This window comes from Schistocerca piceifrons, chromosome 4 (genome assembly GCF_021461385.2).
Source record: "Schistocerca piceifrons isolate TAMUIC-IGC-003096 chromosome 4, iqSchPice1.1, whole genome shotgun sequence".
NCBI classification, from domain to species: Eukaryota; Metazoa; Arthropoda; class Insecta; order Orthoptera; family Acrididae; genus Schistocerca; species Schistocerca piceifrons.
In genome coordinates this window covers 80992144-81015248 of record NC_060141.1, presented here as the reverse complement: position 1 = coordinate 81015248, position 23105 = coordinate 80992144, and the positions used below count along the sequence as shown (strand labels likewise).

The window sequence follows — 23105 nt, the reverse complement described above, 5'->3', positions numbered from 1 at the left end:
ATTTACTTGCGACGGTAACATATTCTATAACCGACGTATAATTTAACAATTGCCAATACTGCAGAAGGAGACAGACACATCAGTTACCGTACAGAACGTTCATAGTTTTACGTAGAAAAAAAATGGGACACGAAGGAGATTTGAACACGGGCCTCTCACTTCGCAGTCCAACATTTTGACCACACAACCCTGACGCCGTGCTTCTTGCAATTCACTCGATGTTACTCATCTTGAGCTTGTACCGTTCGCTGTTTCTATTTTGCTTCTTTTTCTCACAGTTCATTACACCTTCTTCCTGTTTTCATGCTTAATCTGTGTTCAGTTTGTGACGGGCTATACACTTCCCCATTTTACCACTGAATCTGGGAGGGTAGGAAGGGGGGGTGGGAGGTTGCGTAGGGGAGTTTCCCTCGACAGTATTTCTATAGCTGGTCAGTGACACAAGTAGTACACCATCAATGGTGTAGTTGTGGGTGGTGAACTTATGTAGGGATAGACAAACTGTTTGAAGAGTCAATGACGAAAAGGAGAATTACAAGATATCCTTCACGGCTTCGTCCAACTGCGTATCAGAAGTAAAAGTAATTTAAGCTTTCCGAGCTCTTTTACACATGTCACAAAGTTTCCTGAAACCATGTAGCATAGACAGAAAAAATCATATAGTCAACTCCTTGTGTCTTTTCATTTCAGTAAGTTTTTCATTTCCAGCTACAGTTTGTATCGGCAGCACATGAAGACAAGAAACGTAAGACATCTCCGTACTCTGCCTAGCAGATGGCAGTAGCAGCGCTTGTGGCGCATAGCTGCCAACATTGTCATGGACAATCTCGACCATATCTCACATATTTTCTAGAGAATGGAAACAGGCACGAGTTTCCTTCCACCGTTCAGTTTCGATGTGTCAGCTGTATTTCGTACACTGTAATGTATGACTTAAAACGTACCAAACGTGAACTGGCCAGTAACTACATTTTCCACAGCGAAATTTTCAAAATGTGAGCAGTGTTGTACTTTTCTTTGAAGTATCACCATAACCGCGTGCAATAACGAAAAGAAAACAAGTTCATTATCAAGCTGTGATATCAGACTATAAGATATTTAAAGAAATTTGCCGCGCGGGATTAGCCGAGCGGTCTTAGGTGCTGCAGTCATGGACTGTGCGGCTGGTCCCGGCGGAGGTTCGAGTCCTCTCTCGGGCATGGGCGTGTGTGTATTTGTCCTTAGGAGAATTTAGGTTAAGTAGTGTGTAAGCTTAGGGACTGATGACCTTAGCAGTTAAGTCCCATAAGATTTCACACACACATTTCAAAGAAATATGTTTTTTTGTGGGACAGTTTCCTCGAAAGAGAAAGACTACACAGATGAGAATGCTCGCGAATCCCAAAGGACTAGTTTTTACTTTCTCGAAAGGCAGAAGTTTTACTGAGAAACTAACGACAGTGATGGATGTAGCTTTGATTCATCCTACATAAAACAATTTCTTAGTCAAATCAGATGACCTGAAATTTCACTCCCTGTATATTGTACGATACAGGTTGCCTAGAGCGACCAGCACGCCCTTTTGCACCGAGCAGTGCGATAGAGAAAAGTATCGGTGTTTTGTCACCGTCCCTTCCCCTATCTTTCTACGTGCTCCATTGATGCGATTGCTTTTGCGTCATGTCACGTGTAGCATCGCACATTCAGTGTACGATACCGCATCCCGTACTGTATCGCCTCAGTGTGAACAGCGCCTTACAGGTACTTTCCCAAGGAAACTCTTGGTCCCTTAGCAAAACATTTGTCAGTGCCTCTTCAATTTTCGGGCGTGCTCTGGGAAGAGAGAGGTTCAGGTTTCCTTCGGTGGTCCAGTAAAAACTATTTCGCAACTCTCGCAAAAGTGCGCTGTCTCCGGGGCTCACCTGTGGGAATGACGTAGTTCCTCTGGGACGCCATAGTATTGCGACTGGAGGTGATGGGAGTGGAGGTGCCCGACCCAACTCTCGAGGAGGGCCACAGCAGCGCCACGGCCGTCGCGGCGCCGGCCACGAACACTACGAACACTCCTGCTGCCGCAAGCACTTTGGGACGCCGCCACCAGAGCGCACCTCTGGCGCCAGCGCCATCGCCGCCAGAGCGCTTGCTCACTTCTGCGCTGCCGCCGATTCCCGAGGATGCGACGCCAGTCAGAACGCCTTTCCCTGAAAGAGCAACGTACACCGTCTACTAATCTACTGTTCTGCAAAACTTGACTAAAGTAACACAACATATTAGCAGCTCGATGGAAATGAATGGAAGTGCGCGGATACAACATTTGGCTAACTTCAGTCGAGAAAGCATCATCGCGAAATTGGAAGAAGACGAATTGCGGCGAGTGTAGCCCAGGAGTTTGGTATTTCTCAAAGCATTGTATGTCGTGCGTGGGGAGCATTTCGAACCACAAGCACTGCTGCCCGAAAGACGAGAGCTGGTCGACCTCGGTCTACTACAGCAACAGATGACCGCAGGGATGGGAAAACCGACTGTTTGAAACCGATACTGGTAATTTAGTTCTGGATAACGGGTATTTTTCGGTATTTGTTTGGTCTCAGTAACAACCGGTATTTTATTTTTTGCCAAGAAAGAGGTAAAAAAACGGTATATCAGTTTGTCACAGTAGTGTTGCTATACTTTTCAGTCTTTAACAAAACTTCTCTTAAACCGAGCGATCTTTTTTCGTATAACTTCCCTTTCTTTGAAATGTTTGGATATTATAGAAAATGGGTAAAGCGATCAAACGACAACGCTGGCAGAAACGAGCTACAAACCCATGACATTAGACTCAGAACAGTACTGCTGAGACAGTAATGCACCTATAGCCCTTTACTACCCACACGCTGCGATCCTTCCGTTATTTGAGATCAGAATAAAATGTGTGCGCCAGGCTTGTCATTTGTAGCCAAAAAATATTTGTCGTTGGAAGGAAATTATGTGGCTGCTGAAGAACTGGAATCGTCTTTAAATGATGATGTTTTTGGTGAAACGAGTCGACTTACAGATCAACACATTACAGAACGAGGATTTACTAACAGCCTGGACACTAGATGTTGACCAACGGATTAACTCATTACTGAAATTTTGACTACTGTCAAGTAAATATTCCTGTTCCGTATTCTATTTTGCCAACTACCTGCAACTTCATTTCAATTTTTTGAAAGAACATTTTTAGTTTTGTCATCAAATATCAATTGCATACAAATTCCCACTAAAAAATAAATAAATATACTTATAGGACAACGAAAGCCCAGTCCAACGTTGCAAATATTTTTTTTTCACTCGATGACTAGTTTCGCGCCAGGTCTCATTTCAAATCATCCTACAGTGCAGAAAACCAAATTTACACTCATGTACACACATCAAAAAGAGTTCTGCATCACTCCGATCCCCAGAACTCCTGAAGATAAACGTTGACTGTGGATATTGTATTACAGACGCAGTCCCTTTGACTGTTCAGAGATGTCACTAAACCCGCCCAAAGATGTAAACAACCATGCATGAGCAGCGCCTATTAGACGGAGGGGGTCCGACAGCCATTCAGTTCCAGTCATTCCACCAGGAAGGAGGTACACGCCTCGTGTTGTCTGTAGTTCAACCATGCCTAGACGGACAATACCGCGGTTCGGTCGCGTCCGTATTGCTACTTTGTGCCAGGAAGCGATCTCAATAAGGGAAGTGTCTAGGCGTCTCAGAGTGAACCAAAGCGATGTTGAAACTTCCTGGCAGATTAAAACTGTGTGCCCGACCGAGACTCGAACTCGGGACCTTTGCCTTTCGCGGACAAGTGCTCTACCAACTGAGCTACCGAAGCACGACTCACGCCCGGTACTCACAGCTTTACTTCTGCCAGTATCTCGTCTCCTACCTTCCAAACTTTACAGAAGCTCGTCTGCGAACCTTGCAGAACTAGCACCCCTGAAAGAAAGGATACTGCGGAGACATGGCTTAGCCACAGCCTGGGGGATGTTTCCAGAATGAGATTTTCACTCTGCAGCGGAGTGTGCGCTGATATGAAACTTCCTGGCAGATTAAAACTGTGTGCCCGACCGAGACTCGAACTCGGGACCTTTTGCCTTTCGCGGGCAAGTGCTCTACCATCTGAGCTACCGAAGCACGACTCACGCCCGGTACTCACAGCTTTACTTCTGCCAGTATCTCGTCTCCTACCTTCCAAACTTTACAGAAGCTCTTCTGCGAACCTTGCAGAACTAGCACTCCTGAAAGAAAGGATACTGCGGAGACATGGCTTAGCCACAGCCTGGGGGATGTTTCCAGAATGAGATTTTCACTCTGCAGCGGAGTGTGCGCTGATATGAAACTTCCTGGCAGATTAAATCTGTGTGCCCGACCGAGACTCAAACTCGGGACCTTTTGCCTATCAGCGCACACTCCGCTGCAGAGTGAAAATCTCATTCTGCAAAGCGATGTTGTTCGGACATGGGGGAGATAAAGAGAGACAGGAACGGTCGACTACATGTCTCGCTCGGGCCGCCCAAGGATGCAGAGGATGACCGCTACACACGGATTATGGCTCGGAGGAACCCTGACAGCAACGCCACCGTGTTGAATAATGCTTTTTGTGCAACCACAGGACGTCATGTCACGATTCAAACTGCGCGCAATAGGCTACATGATGCGCAACTTCACCCCCGACGTCCATGACGCGGTCCATCTTTGCAACCACGACACCATGCAGTGCGGTAAAGATGGATCCAACAACATGCCGAATGGACGGCTCAGGATTGGTATCACGTTTTCTTCACCGATGAGTGTTGCATATGCCTTTAACCAGACAATCGTCGGAGACGTGTCTGGAGGCAGCCCGGTCAGGCTGAACGCCTTAGACATACTGTCCAGTGAGTGCAGCAGGGTAGAGGTTCCCCTGCTGTTTTGGGGTGACATTATGTGGGGCCGACGTACGCCGCTGGTGGTCATGGAAGGCGCCGCAATAGCTCTACGATGCGTGAATGACATCCTCCGACCGACAGTGCAATCATATCGGCAGCATATTGGCGAGGCATTCGTTTTCATGGACGACAATTCGCGCCCCCATCGTGCACATCTTGTGAATGACTTCCTTCAGCATAACGACATCGTTCGACTAGAGTGGCCAGCATGTTCTCCAGACATGAACCCTCCTGAACATGCCTGGGATGGATTGAAAATGGCTGTTTTATGAATGAATGATGTGAGCCACCAACCACTCTGAGGGATCTACGATGAATCGCCGTTGCCGAGTGGGACAATCTGGACCATCAGTGCCTTCATGAACTTATGGACAGTATGCCACGACGAATACAGGCATACATTAATGCAAGAAGACGTGCTACTGGTTACTAGAGGTACCAGTGTGTACAGTAATCTAGACCTTCACCTCTGAAGGTCTCGCTGTATGGTGGTACAACATGCAATGTGTGGTTTTCATGATCAATAAAAAGGGCGTAAATGATGTTTATGTTGATCTCCCTTCCAATTTTCTGTACAGGTTCCGGAGCTCTCGGAACCGAGGTGATGTAAACCTCTTTTTGATGTGTATATAATACAGGTGACTATTGTCAAATAATTCGTCCTGTTCCGTTTTCTATTTTGCCAACTATCTACAAATTCATTTGAATTTTTTGAAAGAACATTTTTAGTTCTGTCATTAAATATCAATTGTATACGAATTCCTGTTAAAAATATAAATATATTCTAGTACAACGGAAAACCAGTCCAAAGTTGTAAATTTAACTTTTCTTTTTACTCACTCGGTGACCAGTTTTGGGCCAAGACCCATTTTCAAATCATCCTGCAAGGCAGAAAACCAAATTTACGCTCATATACACTCCTGGATATTGAAATAAGAACACCGTGAATTCATTGTCCCAGGAAGGGGAAACTTTGTTGACACATTCCTGGGGTCAGATACATCACATGACCACACTGACAGCACCACAGGCACATAGACACAGGCAACAGAGCATGCACAATCTCGGCACTAGTACAGTGTATATCCACCTCTCGCAGCAATGCAGGCTGCTATTCTCCCATGGAGACGATCGTAGAGATGCTGGATGTAGTCCTGTGGAACGGCTTGCCATGCCATTTCCACCTGGCGCCTCAGTTGGACCAGCGTTCGTGCTGGACGTGCAGACCGCGTGAGACGACGCTTCATCCAGTCCCAAACATGCTCAATGGGGGACAGATCCGGAGATCTTGCTGACCAGGGTAGTTGACTTACACCTTCTAGAGCACGTTGGGAAGCACGGGATACATGCGGACGTGCATTGTCCTGTTGGAACAGCAAGTTCCCTTGCCGGTCTAGGAATGGTAGAACGATGGGTTCGATGATGGTTTGGATGTACCGTGCACTATTCAGTGTCCCCTCGACGATCACCAGTGGTGTACGGCCAGTGTAGGAGATCGCTCCCTACACCATGATGCCGGGTGTTGGCCCTGTGTGCCTCGGTCGTATGCAGTCCTGATTGTGGCGCTCACCTGCACGGCGCCAAACACGCATACGACCATCATTGGCACCAAGGCAGAAGCGACTCTCATCGCTGAAGACGACACGTCTCCATTCGTCCCTCCATTCACGCCTGTCGCGACGCCACTGGAGGCGGGCTGCACGATGTTGGGGCGTGAGCGGAAGACGGCCTAACGGTGTGCGGGACCGTAGCCCAGCTTCATGGAGACGGTTGCGAATAGTCCTCGCCGATACCCCAGGAGCAACAGTGTCCCTAATTTGCTGAGAAGTGGCGGTGCGGTCCCCTACGGCACTGCGTAGGATCCTACGGTCTTGGCGTGCATCCGTGCGTCGCTGCGGTCAGGTCCCAGGTCGACGGGCACGTGCACCTTCCGCCGACCACTGGCGACAACATCGATGTACTGTGGAGACCTCACGCCCCACGTGTTGAGCAATTCGGCGGTACGTCCACACGGCCTCCCGCATGCCCACTATACGCCCTCGCTCAAAGTCCGTCAACTGCACATACGGTTCACGCCCACGCTGTCGCGGCATGCTACCAGTGTTAAAGACTGCGATGGAGCTCCGTATGCCACGGCAAACTGGCTGACACTGACGGCGGCGGTGCACAAATGCTCCGCAGCTAGCGCCATTCGACGGCCAACACCGCGGTTCCTGGTGTGTCCGCTGTGCCGTGCGTGTGATCATTGCTTGTACAGCCCTCTCGCTGTGTCCGGAGCAAGTATGGTGGGTCTGACACACCGGTGTCAATGTGTTCTTTTTTCCATTTCCAGGAGTGTACAATACAGGTATTACCAACTTTTTTAAGCATGTGCCAAAAATACAGAATATAACGTTTCAACACTTGCGTAGGATACTCAAAAAAATGGTATTTCCGAAGATGTGAAAACCACATCAAAAATGTACAACGCCGGCCGGGGTGGCCGAGCGGTTCTAAGGGCTACAGTCTGGAACCGAGCGACCGCTACGGCCGCAGGTTCGAATCCTGCCTCGGGCATGGATGTGTGTGATGTCCTTAGGTTAGTTAGGTTTAAGTAGTTCTAAGTTCTAGGGGACTGATGACCTCAGAAGTTAAGTCCCATAGCACTCAGAGCCATTTGAAGCCAAAAATGTACAACGATTAGTTACGGCGCATACAAAACTGGCAGTCTACTCCTTCTGCTGCCATTAGGAAACCTCGGGAATGGGGCACCAATCAGATTATAGAAAACCTTTTTTTTATTAAAATGTTCTCCAACCATCAGGATTACAATAATTGAGACAATAACCGTACATGTCAAGAATAAAATTAATACTTTTAAAACCTTTACCAGAAACAGTCAAATACTTACAATCTCTGAATGGTAAAACACTGCAGCGCCACATACGGCGCTTATTCCTTGCTGGCATGTCAAAATCATTAAATGCGAACAAAAACATTAGTATTAAAACAAACTGAAACAATAGGAGATTAAAAATCTTCTTCACTTCCGGTCCTTTACAAGCATAAAAACTTGGTCATAAAAAAAAATGTACAAATTACGTGAAGATGAAACAACTTTTACCAGGTAAATAGAGACATTAAACCACAAAATTATCTTTTACAAAGCATCAAAAATTTACTTGCCGTCCTGAGGAAGACATAGCATAGCCACACTCAAGGGCGTGTAGGATGATACTGTGGTTGTAGGGGTGGGAGGTGGAGGGTAGAGGGGGGAGGGAGGGTAGGATGGTGGGATGGGAAACGGGGGGGGGGGGGGCAGCATGAAGAAGAAGGAACAAAAAATAGGGTGGTCAAGTGGGCAACATGGCAAGAATTATAAGAAGTAATAAAAGAAAATTACTGAAATTGGACCGGAAACAACTATATGTCATTTACAGAATGAGATTTTCACTCTGCAGCGGAGTGTGCGCTGGTACGAAACTTCCTGGCAGATTAAAACTGTGTGCCGGACCGAGACTCGAACTCGGGACCTTTACCTTTCGCGGGCAAGTGCTCTGCCCGCGAAAGGCAAAGGTCCCGAGTTCGAGTCTCGGTCCGGCGCACAGTTTCAATCTGCCAGGAAAATTTTATATATCCTTTCTTTTACAATCAAATAATTAAAAACTACCACATTCAACAGAAAAACCATAAGTTACTCAGGAGTAATCGTACAGCTAATATATGCCAACAAGAAGGAACCCAAACAAATTTTTATAAGCTACGTCTTCCTCAGGATGACAAGTACATTTTTGGTGCTTTGTTAAAGACAACTTTGTGGTTCAATGTCTGTTTTTACCTGGCAAAGGTGTTTTATCTCCATGTAATTTGTAAAGTTCTTTGTGGTAAAGTGTTTATGCTTGCAAAGGTTGGGAAAGGTAAATAAATGGATAAACACAAAACGAAATATTTTATCCAATATTTATCCAATGATCTTTATCATGTAGGCAATGAACTGCTTGAACAAGTTGATAAATTTACTTATCTGGGCAGTAATATTACCAGGGATGGAAGGAGCAAGGCAGAAGTGAGAAGTAGAATAGCTCAAGCAAAGGCTGCTTTTAACAAGAAGAAAAACATATTAACATCTAAGAGCATCACCCTTGAAATCAGGAAAAGATTTTTGAAATCATATGTGTGGAGTGTGGCATGCTATGGGTGTGAAACATGGACTCTCGGGACAGAGGAAGACCAGAAGCTAAATTCTTTTGAAATGTGGTGCTATAGACGCATGCTCAAAATAAAATGTATCGACAAGGTCACAAACGAAGTGGTTCTGGAAAGAGCAGGTGAGAAGAGAAGCTTCTGGAGTTTCATTGTTAAAAGAAGAGTGCAATTTACAGGCCATCTATTAAGACATAAAGGACTCCTGAACACAATCATAGAGGGATATGTCGAGGGAAAAAGACCAAGAGGAAGACCACGACTGAGGTACGTGGATCAAATTGTGAAATATGTGGGATGTAACACCTACAAAGAATTGAAGAGAAAAGCTGAAAGACGCACAGAATGGAGACAAGCTGCCATTGTAGCTGTTGCAAACCAATCCTTGGATTGACCACTACAGAAGAAGAAAGATCTTTATCCGCTGTCGAGATACGGCGATTTAAAGTCGAGCTAAATCTGCGACGTAAAATTCATCCTTACGTGAACTGCATGCGCGGAAACCATTTAAAGTGATTCATATAAATAAAAAATGGATTGTAAAGATAAAATTTTAAACCTTGCTTCCAAAAATCTAGCACTAATCGGACTCTACATGTAAAAAAACCGTTTTTGTGCGCTTTGTTACTTATGCCATTTATATGTTTCAGACTTGCACGAATCGGTTCAAATTTTGCAAGAAGGTAGACGAATACATGTCATTAATGGTCATCATGATGTTTTGTGAAAGCTTCATGCGTTACCACGATGTAAGTAACATGGTTCGAAAGACAATAAAAAAAGAACTACACCGGATCATTCGTCGCCCCAGTCAACATAATCTACATAGCTGCCAAGTTATGGCTGTGAAATATCAAAATTACGTTAGAGGTTGGAACCAGAATGAGAAATGCTCGTATCATACAAAAAAAATGAGAATATGTTCTGGGCAGAACAGGGAATGTAAAGAACTAGCTTTTAGACTTATCTGGGAGCTTTAAAGACATTTAAATCAAAATAGCTTGACATATTCGCGTCTTTTTACAAGTTAACCCTACTTTCCCAGCGAAATGAGCTCTCTTAGCTGCAAGGTGTTGGTACACCTGCATCTTGCAACTTATAGGCTGATGTCCCTGATGCTGGGCCCGAAGTCTAGAACATTCGTCAGCCATAGTAAACAAATCTGCTTAATGATTGCGAAAAGAAATCGCTAAAAATGATTAATCCTAAGCTACCCAACTGAGATCGCAGATTAAGATACATAAGAAGGGAAACCCAGGCCGTCCAATTGTTAACAATTTGTCATCGCCATGTCGTAAACTAAATAAGTTTCTTAACTACAATCTTAAGGCAGTGCACACCTTCTCTACCAATTTTCGCGTGAAAAACAGTTCTGGCCTTGCTAATGCGATTAAATACAAACATATTCCAAATAATGTGACACTAGCTTCCCTAGACGTAAAAAACCTCTACAGTAGTGTCCCGATAAAGGAAACGATTCAGATCATAAAACGTAATATGCTAACTCATAACAAGATTAGTACTGCAGAATACACAGAATTAATAGAACTTTTAGAATTTGCTTTAACTTATAACTATTTTACTTTCAATGGCAAAATATATCAACAAAAAGATGGTCTTGTGATGGGTAACAGTTTTGCGGTACGTTAGCAGACATTTTCATGAACGACTTAGAGTGTCAGTTCTTTGTTATGTTTCCACGACTGAAAGACAAGACTATATATTATAAACGTTATGTCAATGACATCTTTTTACTGTTAGAGGGGGAAGAGAATCAGGTCACGCCATTTGCTCAAGCCATAGGCAGCATGCACCAAAAAATAGCGTTTACTACAGAAATAGAAGAAGACGGCTCCATTAACTATTTAGACCTCACTATTAAGAAGGTTGATAACATACATAAATTTTCGATTTTCAGAAAGCGTATATGTACAGATACTATAATCGGAGCCAGTTCATGCCATCCGCCTCGATATAAAAGGGCCTTTTTCACCTCAATGATCCACCGTCTTTTTCGACTACCATTGGCCGGAAATGAAATACGCCAAGAACTTAGTATGTTAAAGCAAATTTCAGTAGCCAACGGTTTCTCAGCAAATGATGATATGCGCCCGTACAATAGGATAAAAAAGCAGAAAGTAAATAATAGGCAGACCCGCAATCATCTAGAAAAACGAAATAAGAAAAAAAACCTGAAAACTATTGCAATGAAATTTTACGGAAAAGTCTCCAAATAAATAGAAAAGTGCTTGAGTAAACCTAAGGTTGGATGTGGATTTCAAGTTAACATAACTCGGAAACTCCGTGTAAAACATAGATTGAGTAATGATTCTGATAAATTTGACGCTTCTGGGATTTACAAGATCGTTTGTAGTAGTTGTGACAAATTTTATATCCGTCAAACTGGTCGTTCTTTTAAAATAAGATTCAGGAAGCATTTGCAGGCACATAACAAAACTGCATTGGGAATGCATTTGGCAGAAACCGGCCACACCGTAGGCAATATTGAGAATTGTATGCGTACTTTACACAGGGCACAGAAGAGTCGCGCTCTCGACTTGTTTGAGGAGTTGGAAATTTACAAAGCATGAGCCCATTAGGGTACCCAACGCCTACTTTGCTTTATTCAATAACTAACTACGATAACCAAACAATGCCTCGCGTATTTATACCTAGCCTTGCTATATGGTTTATGTTGAGAACAGTAGGCATTTGCCTTACTCCCATACATTCGACGCTTAAATCCTGCAACTGATTATGTCCTACCTATTCATGGATGGTATGGCTAGACTAGATAATTTTATTTATTGACTGCTAATATGTTGTTTAAACGATTTCTGAGGGAGACATATCAAGATGTATGTAAAGCCCTCTAGTGGTTATGTTTTTACATTCGGTGGGCGCCTACGTAACGTCCTGGCGACCGACCCAACAGAGGGCGCTGATCATTGATCTGTCTTTTCTTCAGCTGTCATATAGACATTTAATCTGTCATAAGTAATTTATAGGGTGCTATAGGCAATGTATTACGTATAGTAATTTTTGACAGTAAATTCACCATAAAAGTGTCAGACCTATTATCTTTATATATTTCCTTTTAATATATATATTTCTGCTACATGTATTTTACCTAATGTGTTTTTATCAGATTATGTTTCTTACGTAAATGATGACTACATGTAAATTCTAAGCCCACAGTAGCGACATCTATGTACGATGTAGGCAAACACATTTCTGGTAGCTACGGTACTTCAATAGCCAGTAGCAAAAATGACTGTGTGGACGATGTGGCCTATTCTGCACCTTATTTTAGATCTATGTGACGATGCAGAGCTGAGTATATTTATATGTTTTGACGATGCCATTACGGCCTTATCACTTTAGGACATGGTGTTGCAAAGGTACGTTTTACCGTATTTTATCTGTACATTACATTGGTTGTATGATAGTATATTGTGATACGTAATGCTGTATTGTGCTGAAAGACACACTGCTCACTAGGTGTATATATTTTTATATTATAGATCTGAGGATCGTCATTACTGACCGAAACCACTCATCGTCAAAAGAATTGATATTGTGATCAAAGACTGGAATAAAAGAACATTTAACAATATGTAACACTCTAAGGATGAAGACCACACATGCAATACCTACAAAAATTTGTGTAGAGGATAAAATTTCTGGGGGTGGATATATTTCTGTGAGGGACGTGATAAATCACATTACTTTTCTTGACACACGGCATTGTATTACATGTCATGGATACAAAAACTAACAAACAAACAGGCGCAAATATGTCAAGATGTTTTGATTTAAATATCTCTAAAGATGCAGGTAAGTCACAAAGCCAGTTTCATTACACCCCTATTTCTACCCAGGACACATTTGCCTTTTTTGTACTATGATGGTAGCATTTTTCATTGTGATACTATTATACCTGTGAAAGGCCTTTGAGCGTATTTTATTTTTATGTTATTATTATTTCTTAATACTAGTCAAATTTCCTGCGCTTAAACATTTGGGTGCTTTTTATTTTATTACTGCTTTCTTGTTTAGAAGTCAGTTCTCTTTATTATTTCTGTCTGTGAGCAATGAAATTGCTACCTAAATTCTATACATACCATAAACTAAAGTTTTTCTGCTTGTATGTGTAGACTAAGAAAGTCCCAAGAGTTACACTAAGGATTTTGATGCGGTTTTCACTGAAATGTGGAGAATGTATGGCCTTACTAGCCTTGAGACACTGTCTGGGGTTGTTCGCTAAAATGTTGAAAGTCTTACTGTTTGACAACAGTTTGGCGACTTGCACGTCTTGTGATGAAAATGAGATAAAATGATTAGGAGAGTACAAACATCCAGGCCCTCAGGCAAAGAAAATCTTCAACACATCCAGGAATCGAACCCAGGACTCCGCTCACCATTGGACGAAGAGCTGCAGATACAGCTTTCACTAACAGACAAACTTATTCACAAGGAAGGCTTGTGTATATAATTTATCACCAACGGTCTACCCGACGGGAGGCCCTAGCCACACGACATTTCCATTTTTTTATCACCAACACACTAGACAAGTCGTCCACACATACAGAGCGCTACCAGTTAGGGATTAGAAACGGAGCGAGTACGAGTCCAGTGTTGCAGGTTGCATACTTCAAAAATCAAGGCGCCACTGTCAGGTTTCCTTTGTTCCCGTTGTAGTTTCGCGAGTATGACGAGTCTGAGAACAGTGGCGCTGCGGTCGTTTTAAACTGCTAGGCTCTTTACTCTCCTACTGTAGTATAGAGGAATATAAGACAGGGGTGAGAATGGCTATAAATCATGACTTTGTGAAATATAGGAATGGTAATATACAGTTTAACGGCGGAAACTACTTTCGCATGAGGAGGAAATGCCGCGAATCCGCTGTTGCACTTGCGAACACATGTAGCTCTCTTTTTTGAGAGACAGAAAAAAGATCTGAGCTGAACAATCATAACAGCTTCACGTCTCCAACGTCTTCTGTAAACTTGACCCGGCAACCATTACGCTCCCCCACCCCTAACGCTGGTTCGTTCCCACGCCTCTATCATTATACCCCATCTTCCGTCCATCTACAAGCATTCCACCTCGTATCGCAACTTGATTTCTGTTGCCTTCCTTTCGCAGACCACTAGTTCATCCCTGGGATCTACCTTTCCATGCAACCAAATCCTAGCCGGCCGCGGTGGTCTAGCGGTTCTGGCGCTGCAGTCCGGAACCGCGGGACTGCTACGGTCGCAGGTTCGAATCCTGCCTCGGGCATGGGTGTGTGTGATGTCCTTAGGTTAGTTAGGTTTAAGTAGTTCTAAGTTCTAGGGGACTTATGACCTAAGATGTTGAGTCCCATAGTGCTCAGAGCCATTTGAACCAACCAAATCCTACAATACCCTAATCATCTAAGCGAAGGTTCCAACCAATCACTTACCTTACCCCATTGCAGTTCCACCCACCTCCAATCACCTACATCCCATTTAGCAATTATTTTCCAAGTACTGGGTATTATGAAACTATTACTTCAAATTAACACGGGAGGTAGAGAACATCAAAACAAATACACTAAGGTGACAAAAGCCACGGGATACCTCCTAATATCGTGTGAGCCCTCTTTTGCCCGGCTTAGTGCAAAACTCGACGTGGGATGGACTAAAATCGTCGGAAGCCCCTGCAGAAATATTGAGCCATGCTGCTTCTGTTGTACAGGTCTTCAGCCCAGAGACTGGTTTGATGCAGCTCTCCATGATACTCCATCCTGCGCAAGCTTCTTCGTCTCCCAGTACCTACTGCAACCTACATCCTTCTCAATCTGCTTAGTGTATTCATCTCTTGGTCTCCCTCTACGATTTTTACCCTTCACGCTGCCCTCCAATAATAAACTGGTGATGCCTTAGAATATGCCATACCAACCGATCCCTTCTTCTAATCAAGGTGTGCCACAAATTTCTCTTCTCCCCAATCCTATTCAATACCTCCTCATTAGTTATGTTATCTAGCCATCTAATATTCAGCATTCTTCTGTTGCACCACATTTCGAAAGCTTCTATTCTCTTCTTGTCCAAACTATTTATAGCCCACGTTTCACTTCCATACATGGCCACACTCCGTACAAATACTTTCAGAAACGACTTCCTGACACTTAAATCAATACTGGATGTTAACAAATTTCTCTTCTTCAGAAACGCTTACCTTGCTATTGTCAGTCTGCATTTTATATCCTCTCTACTGCGACCATCATCAGTTATTTTGCTCCCTAAATAGCAAAACTCATTTACAACTTTAAGCGTCTCATTTCCTAATCTAATCCCCTCAGCATCACGCGATTTAATTCGTCTACATTCCACCATCCTCGTTTTGATTTGGTTGATGTTCATCTTATATCCTCCTTTCAAGACACTGTCCATTCCGTTCAGCTGCTCTTCCAGGTCCTTTGCTGTCTCTGACAGAATTACAATGTCATCGGAGAACCTCAAAGTTTTTATCTCTTCTCCATTTCCTACTCCGAATTTTTCTTTTGTTTCCTTTACTGCTTGCTCAATATACAGATTGAATAACATCGGGGAGAGGCTACAACCCTGTCTCACTCCTTTCCCAACCACTGCTTCCCTTTCCTGCCCCTCGACTCTTATAACTGCCATCTGGCTTCTGTACAAATTGTAAATAGCCTTTCGCTCCCTGTATTTTACCCCTGCCACCTTCAGAATTTGAAAGAGAGTATTCCAGTCAACATTGTCAAAAGCTTTCTCTAAGTCTACAAATACTAGAAACGTAGGTTTGCCTTTCCTCAATCTGTTTTCTAAGATAAGTCATAGGGTCAGTATTGCCTCACGTGTTTCAACATTTTTACAGAATTCAAACTGATCTTCCCCGAGGTCGGCTTCTACCAGTTTTTACATTCGTCTGCTGCCTCTATCAACATCAATAACAGCGAAAATGTTGCCGTTGCAGGATTTTGTGCACGAAATGACCTCTCGGTTAAGCCCCTTAAAGCCGGCCGGTGTGGCCGAGCGGTTCTAAGCGCTTCAGTCCGGAACCGCGCGACCGCTCCGGTCGCAGGTTCGAATCCTGGCTCGGGCATGGATGTGTGTGATGCCCTTAGGTTAGTGCTCAGAGCCAAGCCGCATAAATTGTCGAAGTGATACATGCCGAGCGACCTGGGTGTCCAAATCACTGATTTGAATTGTTCAGAATATTCTTCAAACCAACAGAGAACAATCTTGGCTCGGTAACACGCCACATTGTGGTCCATAAAAATTCCATTGTTGTCTGTCAACATGAAGTCAATGAATGACTGCAGATGGACTCCAACAAGCAGCCGAACATGATTTTTCAACGATTAAAAAAAAAAGAGATAGTATTGTTTTTTACCGTATGAACACTGTTAAATCTGCATATCTAAAACATCTCAGTGTGAATATGCTTCTGTTGTTATGCGGTTACGATTGTAATTATGTCTTTTTTTCTTTTATTTTTTTTTTTTAGATAATTCAAAGTTGATGAACGAAGAGGACTTTGAATACAGGATCTTTATCTATGTACAGAAAACCCTGCAACGAGTCTTTTACGTTGCGTAAAGCTGTTCGTGGTATTTCCTTAAAAGTCGATGATTCCGTTACTTTTATTACCATAATATTTCTAGCAGTTCGATTTTACCTTGACATTTCTTGTCCTCTGTGGCACATTTTAATGGACTAACTATGGGAAGAGCTAAATTCTGATACCGTGTGCTATTCACCCTTTAGGTTCAAATGACTCTGAGCACTATGGGACTTAACATCTGAGGTCATGATTCCCCTAGAACTTAGAACTCCTTAAACCTAACTAACCTAAGGACATCACACACTGCCAAGCCCGAGACAGGATTCGAACCTGCGACCGTAGCGGTCTCGCGGTTCCAGACTGGAGTGCCTATAACCGCTCGGCCACACCGGCCGGGCTCACTCTTTAGGAAAAATAATAATGATTATTGAGAATCAATGTATGAGTATTTTTGTGGTTGTCCTTCTGTCTTCAGTAAACTGTTCTTTTATTCCTTGTTATTACCTGCTTCTTCAGGATCGATTGAAGATATATTCTTTCATTGTGCAGTCAACAACAGGAGTCTTCTACCTTTATTTGTCGCACTTCAAGAGTTTATTTTCTTGAGCCTGCGGTCTTCAGTGAGAGCATGATCCCAAATTCGACTAGTTCTTGTATAGGTCAGTGTATGTACCCATCAGTATTTGTCGTCTTATTTTGTTTCCCTTGTATCCTTGCAAGTATAAAATACCATAATGATTAAAATAGAATATACTATTTAACAATGTAAAAATTTCAGTAACAGCTAAGATATAATAAAAAATAACTTGTCAATACCATTCTATGTTTTTTCATCCAGTTTCTTTTACTCCTACAGGAGTGCATCCAGTGAAGGGGGTGAGGGGTGAGAATCTCTGGTTTGAATGAGTTCATTTTCTTGTTCTTCAGGAATGCTAATCTGAATTTCTTGTAATTTTAAGCCATTCAACCAAACGAGTTGAAAGCTTCAGTCTCAACAGGAAACACTGGTCGGCTCTAAACAGGTTTCGCACGGGAGTTGGACGATGCAGACAGCAAACAACCAAATGGGGCTATACAGACGATTCGTGTTGTGACTGGGGCGAGGTACAAACAATGGACCATCTTCTGGTTTGTATCATTCATGGTTTCAGAGACGGCTCTCTGATTTCGCTCCACACGTTAACGGACAATGCCAGGAAATGGCATAATCTTAATGTCATTGTGTAATTAATTGTCTTCAATTTATGTGAATTTTGTGCCATTTAATGTAATAATGTAGTTTCCCTGACATAATTGTAATGTAATATCTGATATAATTTGTTTCCACATTGTAAGTTCTAAACGCTTATTGTGATTTATATTAATCTTATCTGTTATTTGTAAAATGTATCTGGCAGATCGAACGAGAAATAAAAATTCTCATTATTTTCTGTGGTTGTAGCACTGTAGTTCACGTTACCAGCAGGTATCCCACACAAACTTTGGAATGCCTGCAATTACGTTTTATTCTCCCACGGCCAGATGGCAGCTGCTTTTGACGATGTTAAGACATTCAGACAAACAAGCTAGTCCCCAGGGAACTGTGGGAAGGCTTTTCGAAGTACGGACTGACAAGCTGGCAGAGTTGCTGTCGGAGACTCCGAACTAACGAACAACGTCCATGGCCACTGTAATCACGATGACACTCGACCTGTTTATTAGGTCACTGCAGTTTTTAGATTTCTGTTTACTCTGTGCAGTGATTTGGTTTGATATTGTGTGGTGCAACGCGACTGCTTGTCTCCAAGAGTATCAAGGAAGCAAATCAACTCATTTCTCTTACCTTCCTAACTTCATTTTTTTTTAAAAAAAAAGCATAAAACTCTTTGCTGAAAATACCAGTAATACATGGAGTAGCTCCTTAAGGAGCGACCCGATCCGGAGTTTTTCTCCGAATATCTTAGCAACGCAGTTTTACAGCTAACACTGTACGTAGTGGAAAGCAGTTTGATCTCGTTATCTTCAACAACGACCAATGTTTAACTCCTATCGACCCCATACAAATATAATAAGCTCTTTAGATATTATTAAACCATACATCTCGTCAGAACCTAATAATAAAACTCGTCTTTTGTTCCGTTCTTACTTCGTCAGTTTACATTTCGAAGTCACAGCTTCATCGTCAAGTGTTTTAGGTTGTTGCGTAAGGGCCTGCATTGCGGCGTCAACACATAATAAAAGAGTATCTGCGAATTTTGTTGGTTTCTTTTGTATTTTAGTAGAGTCACATTTGAAAACTGCTTAACATGTGGGGGTTGTTTCATTGCAATGTCATAAACAAAACACACAATAAAATTAACAGATTCACTTTTCTGGCGTATTGATATCGCAACGGACCTAAGACCTAGTGAAGCAGTTGTGATTTCGAAATGCATATTGGGACTGAAAAACACTGTAAAAGACAATAGCCACATTTCTTTACTTATTTCACTGTCTCGATGTGCTAAAAGTAACCACTATATCTAGTATGAAATACATCTGGTTCACATAATTTCTATAATTTTTTCTCAGTGAAAAGTGTTCCAACAAAACAATTTCAAATGGTAACGCAAGATAAATAATCAATTCCCACGCGAAACCAGGAATATAATTACCCACAGTTTTAGATTATAAAGGGTGATTGAAAAGTTGCGCTTATCACCTCCAAGAAGCGAAATAAAGTATGTAATGATGTGTTGGTGTACAACATTGTACACTGTAGTTTCAAAGAAAATACGAATCGCTATTCGACAAAGCCATACGTCACACTACACTCCAATTTTCTGACTGTACAAGGTGTTTTCATGAAACACATGTGGATTTTCGGTTGACCAAATTCTTGTGTTGTGAGTATTCATTTACCCACTAAGGTGAAACCAAGCCTAAACTGTGAAGAGAACATGGTCCAGGTCTGTGATTCCATGAAAGTCAACAAACGATCGAAACCATCCAAGAACGCTACACGCTTTTCTTTATCCGCTGTCTTCAATTCTTGCACAGTTATAACATGTTTTGCAGGAAATTTTAGCTTCTGCATCATTTTACGAGCATTGCTGTATGAATCTGAGACTGGACAGAGGATTTCCTCAATTTTTTTATGGAGAACGCGTCTTCACAAACCTCACCTCAGTCGGTTTAGTTCTCGTCGAAGTATTCGTCTTTTCATGTCTGCAACTGATCCACATTTCCGGAAACAGGCTACCATTCTCGTTATTGCCGAACTGTTCGCCACTGTAGTATCTGGGTATTTCCACCGAAATGCGAGCACATTAACACATGGCAAAATACTGCTCAGCAATAAAAAAACGCCGATCTTGGGAAAACGACATGATAACCATTCTTGTCATTATTGAACTGTTCGCCACTGCGGTATCTGGGTATTTCCACCTAAATTCGTGCACGTGAACACATGGGAAAATACTGCTTAGCAATAAAAAGCCGTCGATCTTGGGAAAACGGCATGATAACCAAGCAATAAACTGATCAATACTACAGACATCTGTGGCTCTACTCCCGTTATCCTGGCGCTTCGTTCTGTCGCTAAAATTTGTAGGGCTAGCTTCCAATGGTTGATCGAACGAATGTGATACGACTCCTATTTACAGACACATTTATCGTCATGTGCGTGACTTTTCGCTTGCACCGTATCGTGTGTGTGTGTGTGTGTGTGTGTGTGTGTGTGTGTGTGCCGGCCGCGGTGGTCTAGCGGTTCAGGCGCTCAATCCGGAACCGCGCGACTGCTACGTCGCAGGTTCGAATCCTGCCTCGGGCATGGATGTGTGTGATGTCCTTAGGTTAGTTAGGTTTAAGCAGTTCTAAGTTCTAGGGGACTGATGACCTCAGGAGTGAAGTCCCATAGTGCTCAGTGCCATTTGAAGCATTTTTTTTTTTTTGTTTGTGTGTCTGTATTTAGGGTTGTGTGAACATGAGTGTATTAGAAGATTGGAGTGTGGGAGGATGAATGTATGACCTGACTAACACAGGAAATCCTGGAGAACACTCAACTGGATTTTGTATAAAAAAAATTAAAAAATCCTACCTCTGCTAAGGGCAGGAGTAGAATGGGCCGTCATAACATGTAAAAATAAGTATACTTGAATGAACAGACATCTGTAAAATATTGTGGCTCTTGACTTTTCAGGCTTTCACGACGGGTCCGTCGAAAAAGCAGTTCTTGGGTTTGTCGCCGGACAAGATCGTACAAGTCCCACAAATTTTATTAACACATCTGTTAGACATTTTCGGATGGTGGTAGTTACTATCGTCGCACTGGCCGCGTCTTGCAGCAGTAACAACACAAACTACCACCAGCTGAAGAATTTGAACAGTTGTGTCCATGAAATCTTGTGGGGCGTTATCCGTCAGTAAACCGGAGAACAGTATTAATATTGTGGGTATTTTCAGAACCAAATATATCTCTGGTGTACCTAGAAGGACGAACTTGCCCATGTTATGTAGACTGATTCCCACCTTATGTGCCTAAAGAAAGAACCCTGCGGCTACGAAATCGGCTACGGTTAAACCAGAAACCAATAAATACTGTTGTTGTTGTTGTTGTGGTCCTCAGTCCAGAGACTTGTTTGATGCAGCTCTCCATGATACTCTATCCTGTGCAAGCTTCTTCATCTCCCAGTACCTCCTACATCCTTCTGAACCTGGTTACTGTATACATCTCTTGGTCTGCCTCTGCGACTTTTATCCTCCACGCTGCCCTCCAATACTAAATTGGTGATCCCTTGACGCCTCAGAACATGTCCTCCCAACCGATCCCTTCTTTTAGTCAAATTGTGCCACAAACTTCTCTTCTCCCCAATTCCATTCAATACCTCCTCATTAGTTATGTGTCCTACCCATCTAATCTTCAGTATTCTTCTGTAGTACCACATTTCGAAAGCTTCTATTCTCTTCTTGTCCAAACTATTTATCGTCCATGTTTCACTGCCATACATGGCTACACTCCGTACAAATACTTTCAAAAACGACTCCCTGACACTTAAATCTATACTCGATGTTAACAAATTTCTCTCCTTCAGAAACACTTTTCTTGCCATTGCCAGTCTACATTTTACATCCTCTCTACTTCGAACATCATCAGTTATTTTGCTCCCCAAATAGCTAAACTCCTTTACTACTTTAAGTGTCTCATTTCCTAATCTAATTCCCTCAGCATCACCCGACTTAATTCGACTACATTCCATTATCCTCGTTTTGCTTTTGTTGATGTTCATCTTATGTCCTCCTTTCAAGACACTGTCCATTCCATTCAACTGCTCTTCCAAGTCCTTTGCTGTCTCCGACAGGATTACAATGTCATCGGCGAACCTCAAAGTTTTTATTTCTTCTCCATGGATTTTAATTCCTACTCCGAATTTTTCTTTTGTTTCCTTTACTGCTTGCTCAATATACACATTGAATAAAATCGGGGAGAGGCTACAACCCTGTCTTACTCCCTTCCCAACCACTTCTTCCCTTTTATGCCCCTCGAGTCTTATAACTGCAATCTGGTTTCTGTACAAATTGTAAATAGCCTTTCGCTCCAGATATTTTACCCCTGCTGCCATTATAATTTGAAAGAGAGCATTCCAGTCATCATTGTCTATAGAAATAAAACCGGAATAAAACAAACTTTACGAGTGTGAATTTTAGCAGCTGACGTCATCACCTCTTCCTTCACTACAGAAGCCACAAGAGTAACAATTTGACATTTCGACAGCTTTCAAATGATTTCTTGCTTCCTCAAGACTACATGGGTCACACTTGCAAGAAGAAGTAAAGCGCTCTCTTTCAGTGCAAATGTAATTTTTGTAGTGATAATTCCTTTAGCCTCAAACGAAAATCCCGTTAACACATAGTCAATACTTGTTTTCTTTAGTTAAATTACCCACAAACGAACAAAAGGTACCAGCAACAAAAGAAATTAACACTACAATCAAACACTACAATGTACTCATAGTGGTGAAAGCAGCAAGTCTTTGCCTCGGAAAATACATATTTTCAATGAGGTAGAAAACAAGAAAAAACTAATATGTTAGTAGTAGGACTTTGGAAGCTTAGATAAGATAAAGGGAAAGAGAAGTTTTTTTTTTCAGACACTTAGTGACTGGCCTATCACAAAAAGAATTTTCAGTCATATCCACAAGCATAGCAAGAGCAGAGAATGCCTGCATGGAAAACAGCGAGTGTTGAAATTAATACATGAAATGCATTCGCAGTTGCGAGTATGGACAACCAACAGCTGTGTAATGTAACGAAATGTGTGCCTTACCACGAATGGAACCCGGGTTTACCGCTTATGTGAGAGGTTGCCTCACCATTAGGGTATCCGAGAATGCTTGGAGGACAGACCCTGAATTCCCATGCGTCGTAAACCGTGTGTCTAAAATCTCCACTCGTAAATCCATTATGTAGTATATTTCTGAGCAGGAGAGA

General features: G+C 42.5%; 1 protein-coding gene across 3 annotated transcripts in view; it reads right to left on the bottom strand.

The window, feature by feature from the left end:
• LOC124794808 (peptidoglycan-recognition protein LA-like) overlaps positions 1-23105 on the bottom strand; it is a 197575-nt gene that overhangs the window by 56707 nt on the left and 117763 nt on the right. For all 3 annotated transcript variants that reach the window (XR_007016612.1, XM_047258466.1, XM_047258467.1), the window contains exon 2: positions 1902-2180. Coding sequence is in view for 2 of the 3 variants with exons in the window: in XM_047258466.1 (XP_047114422.1) it covers positions 1902-2180 (279 nt within the window). In the remaining variant the exon portion in view is untranslated. The remainder of the gene's footprint in view (positions 1-1901; positions 2181-23105) is intronic.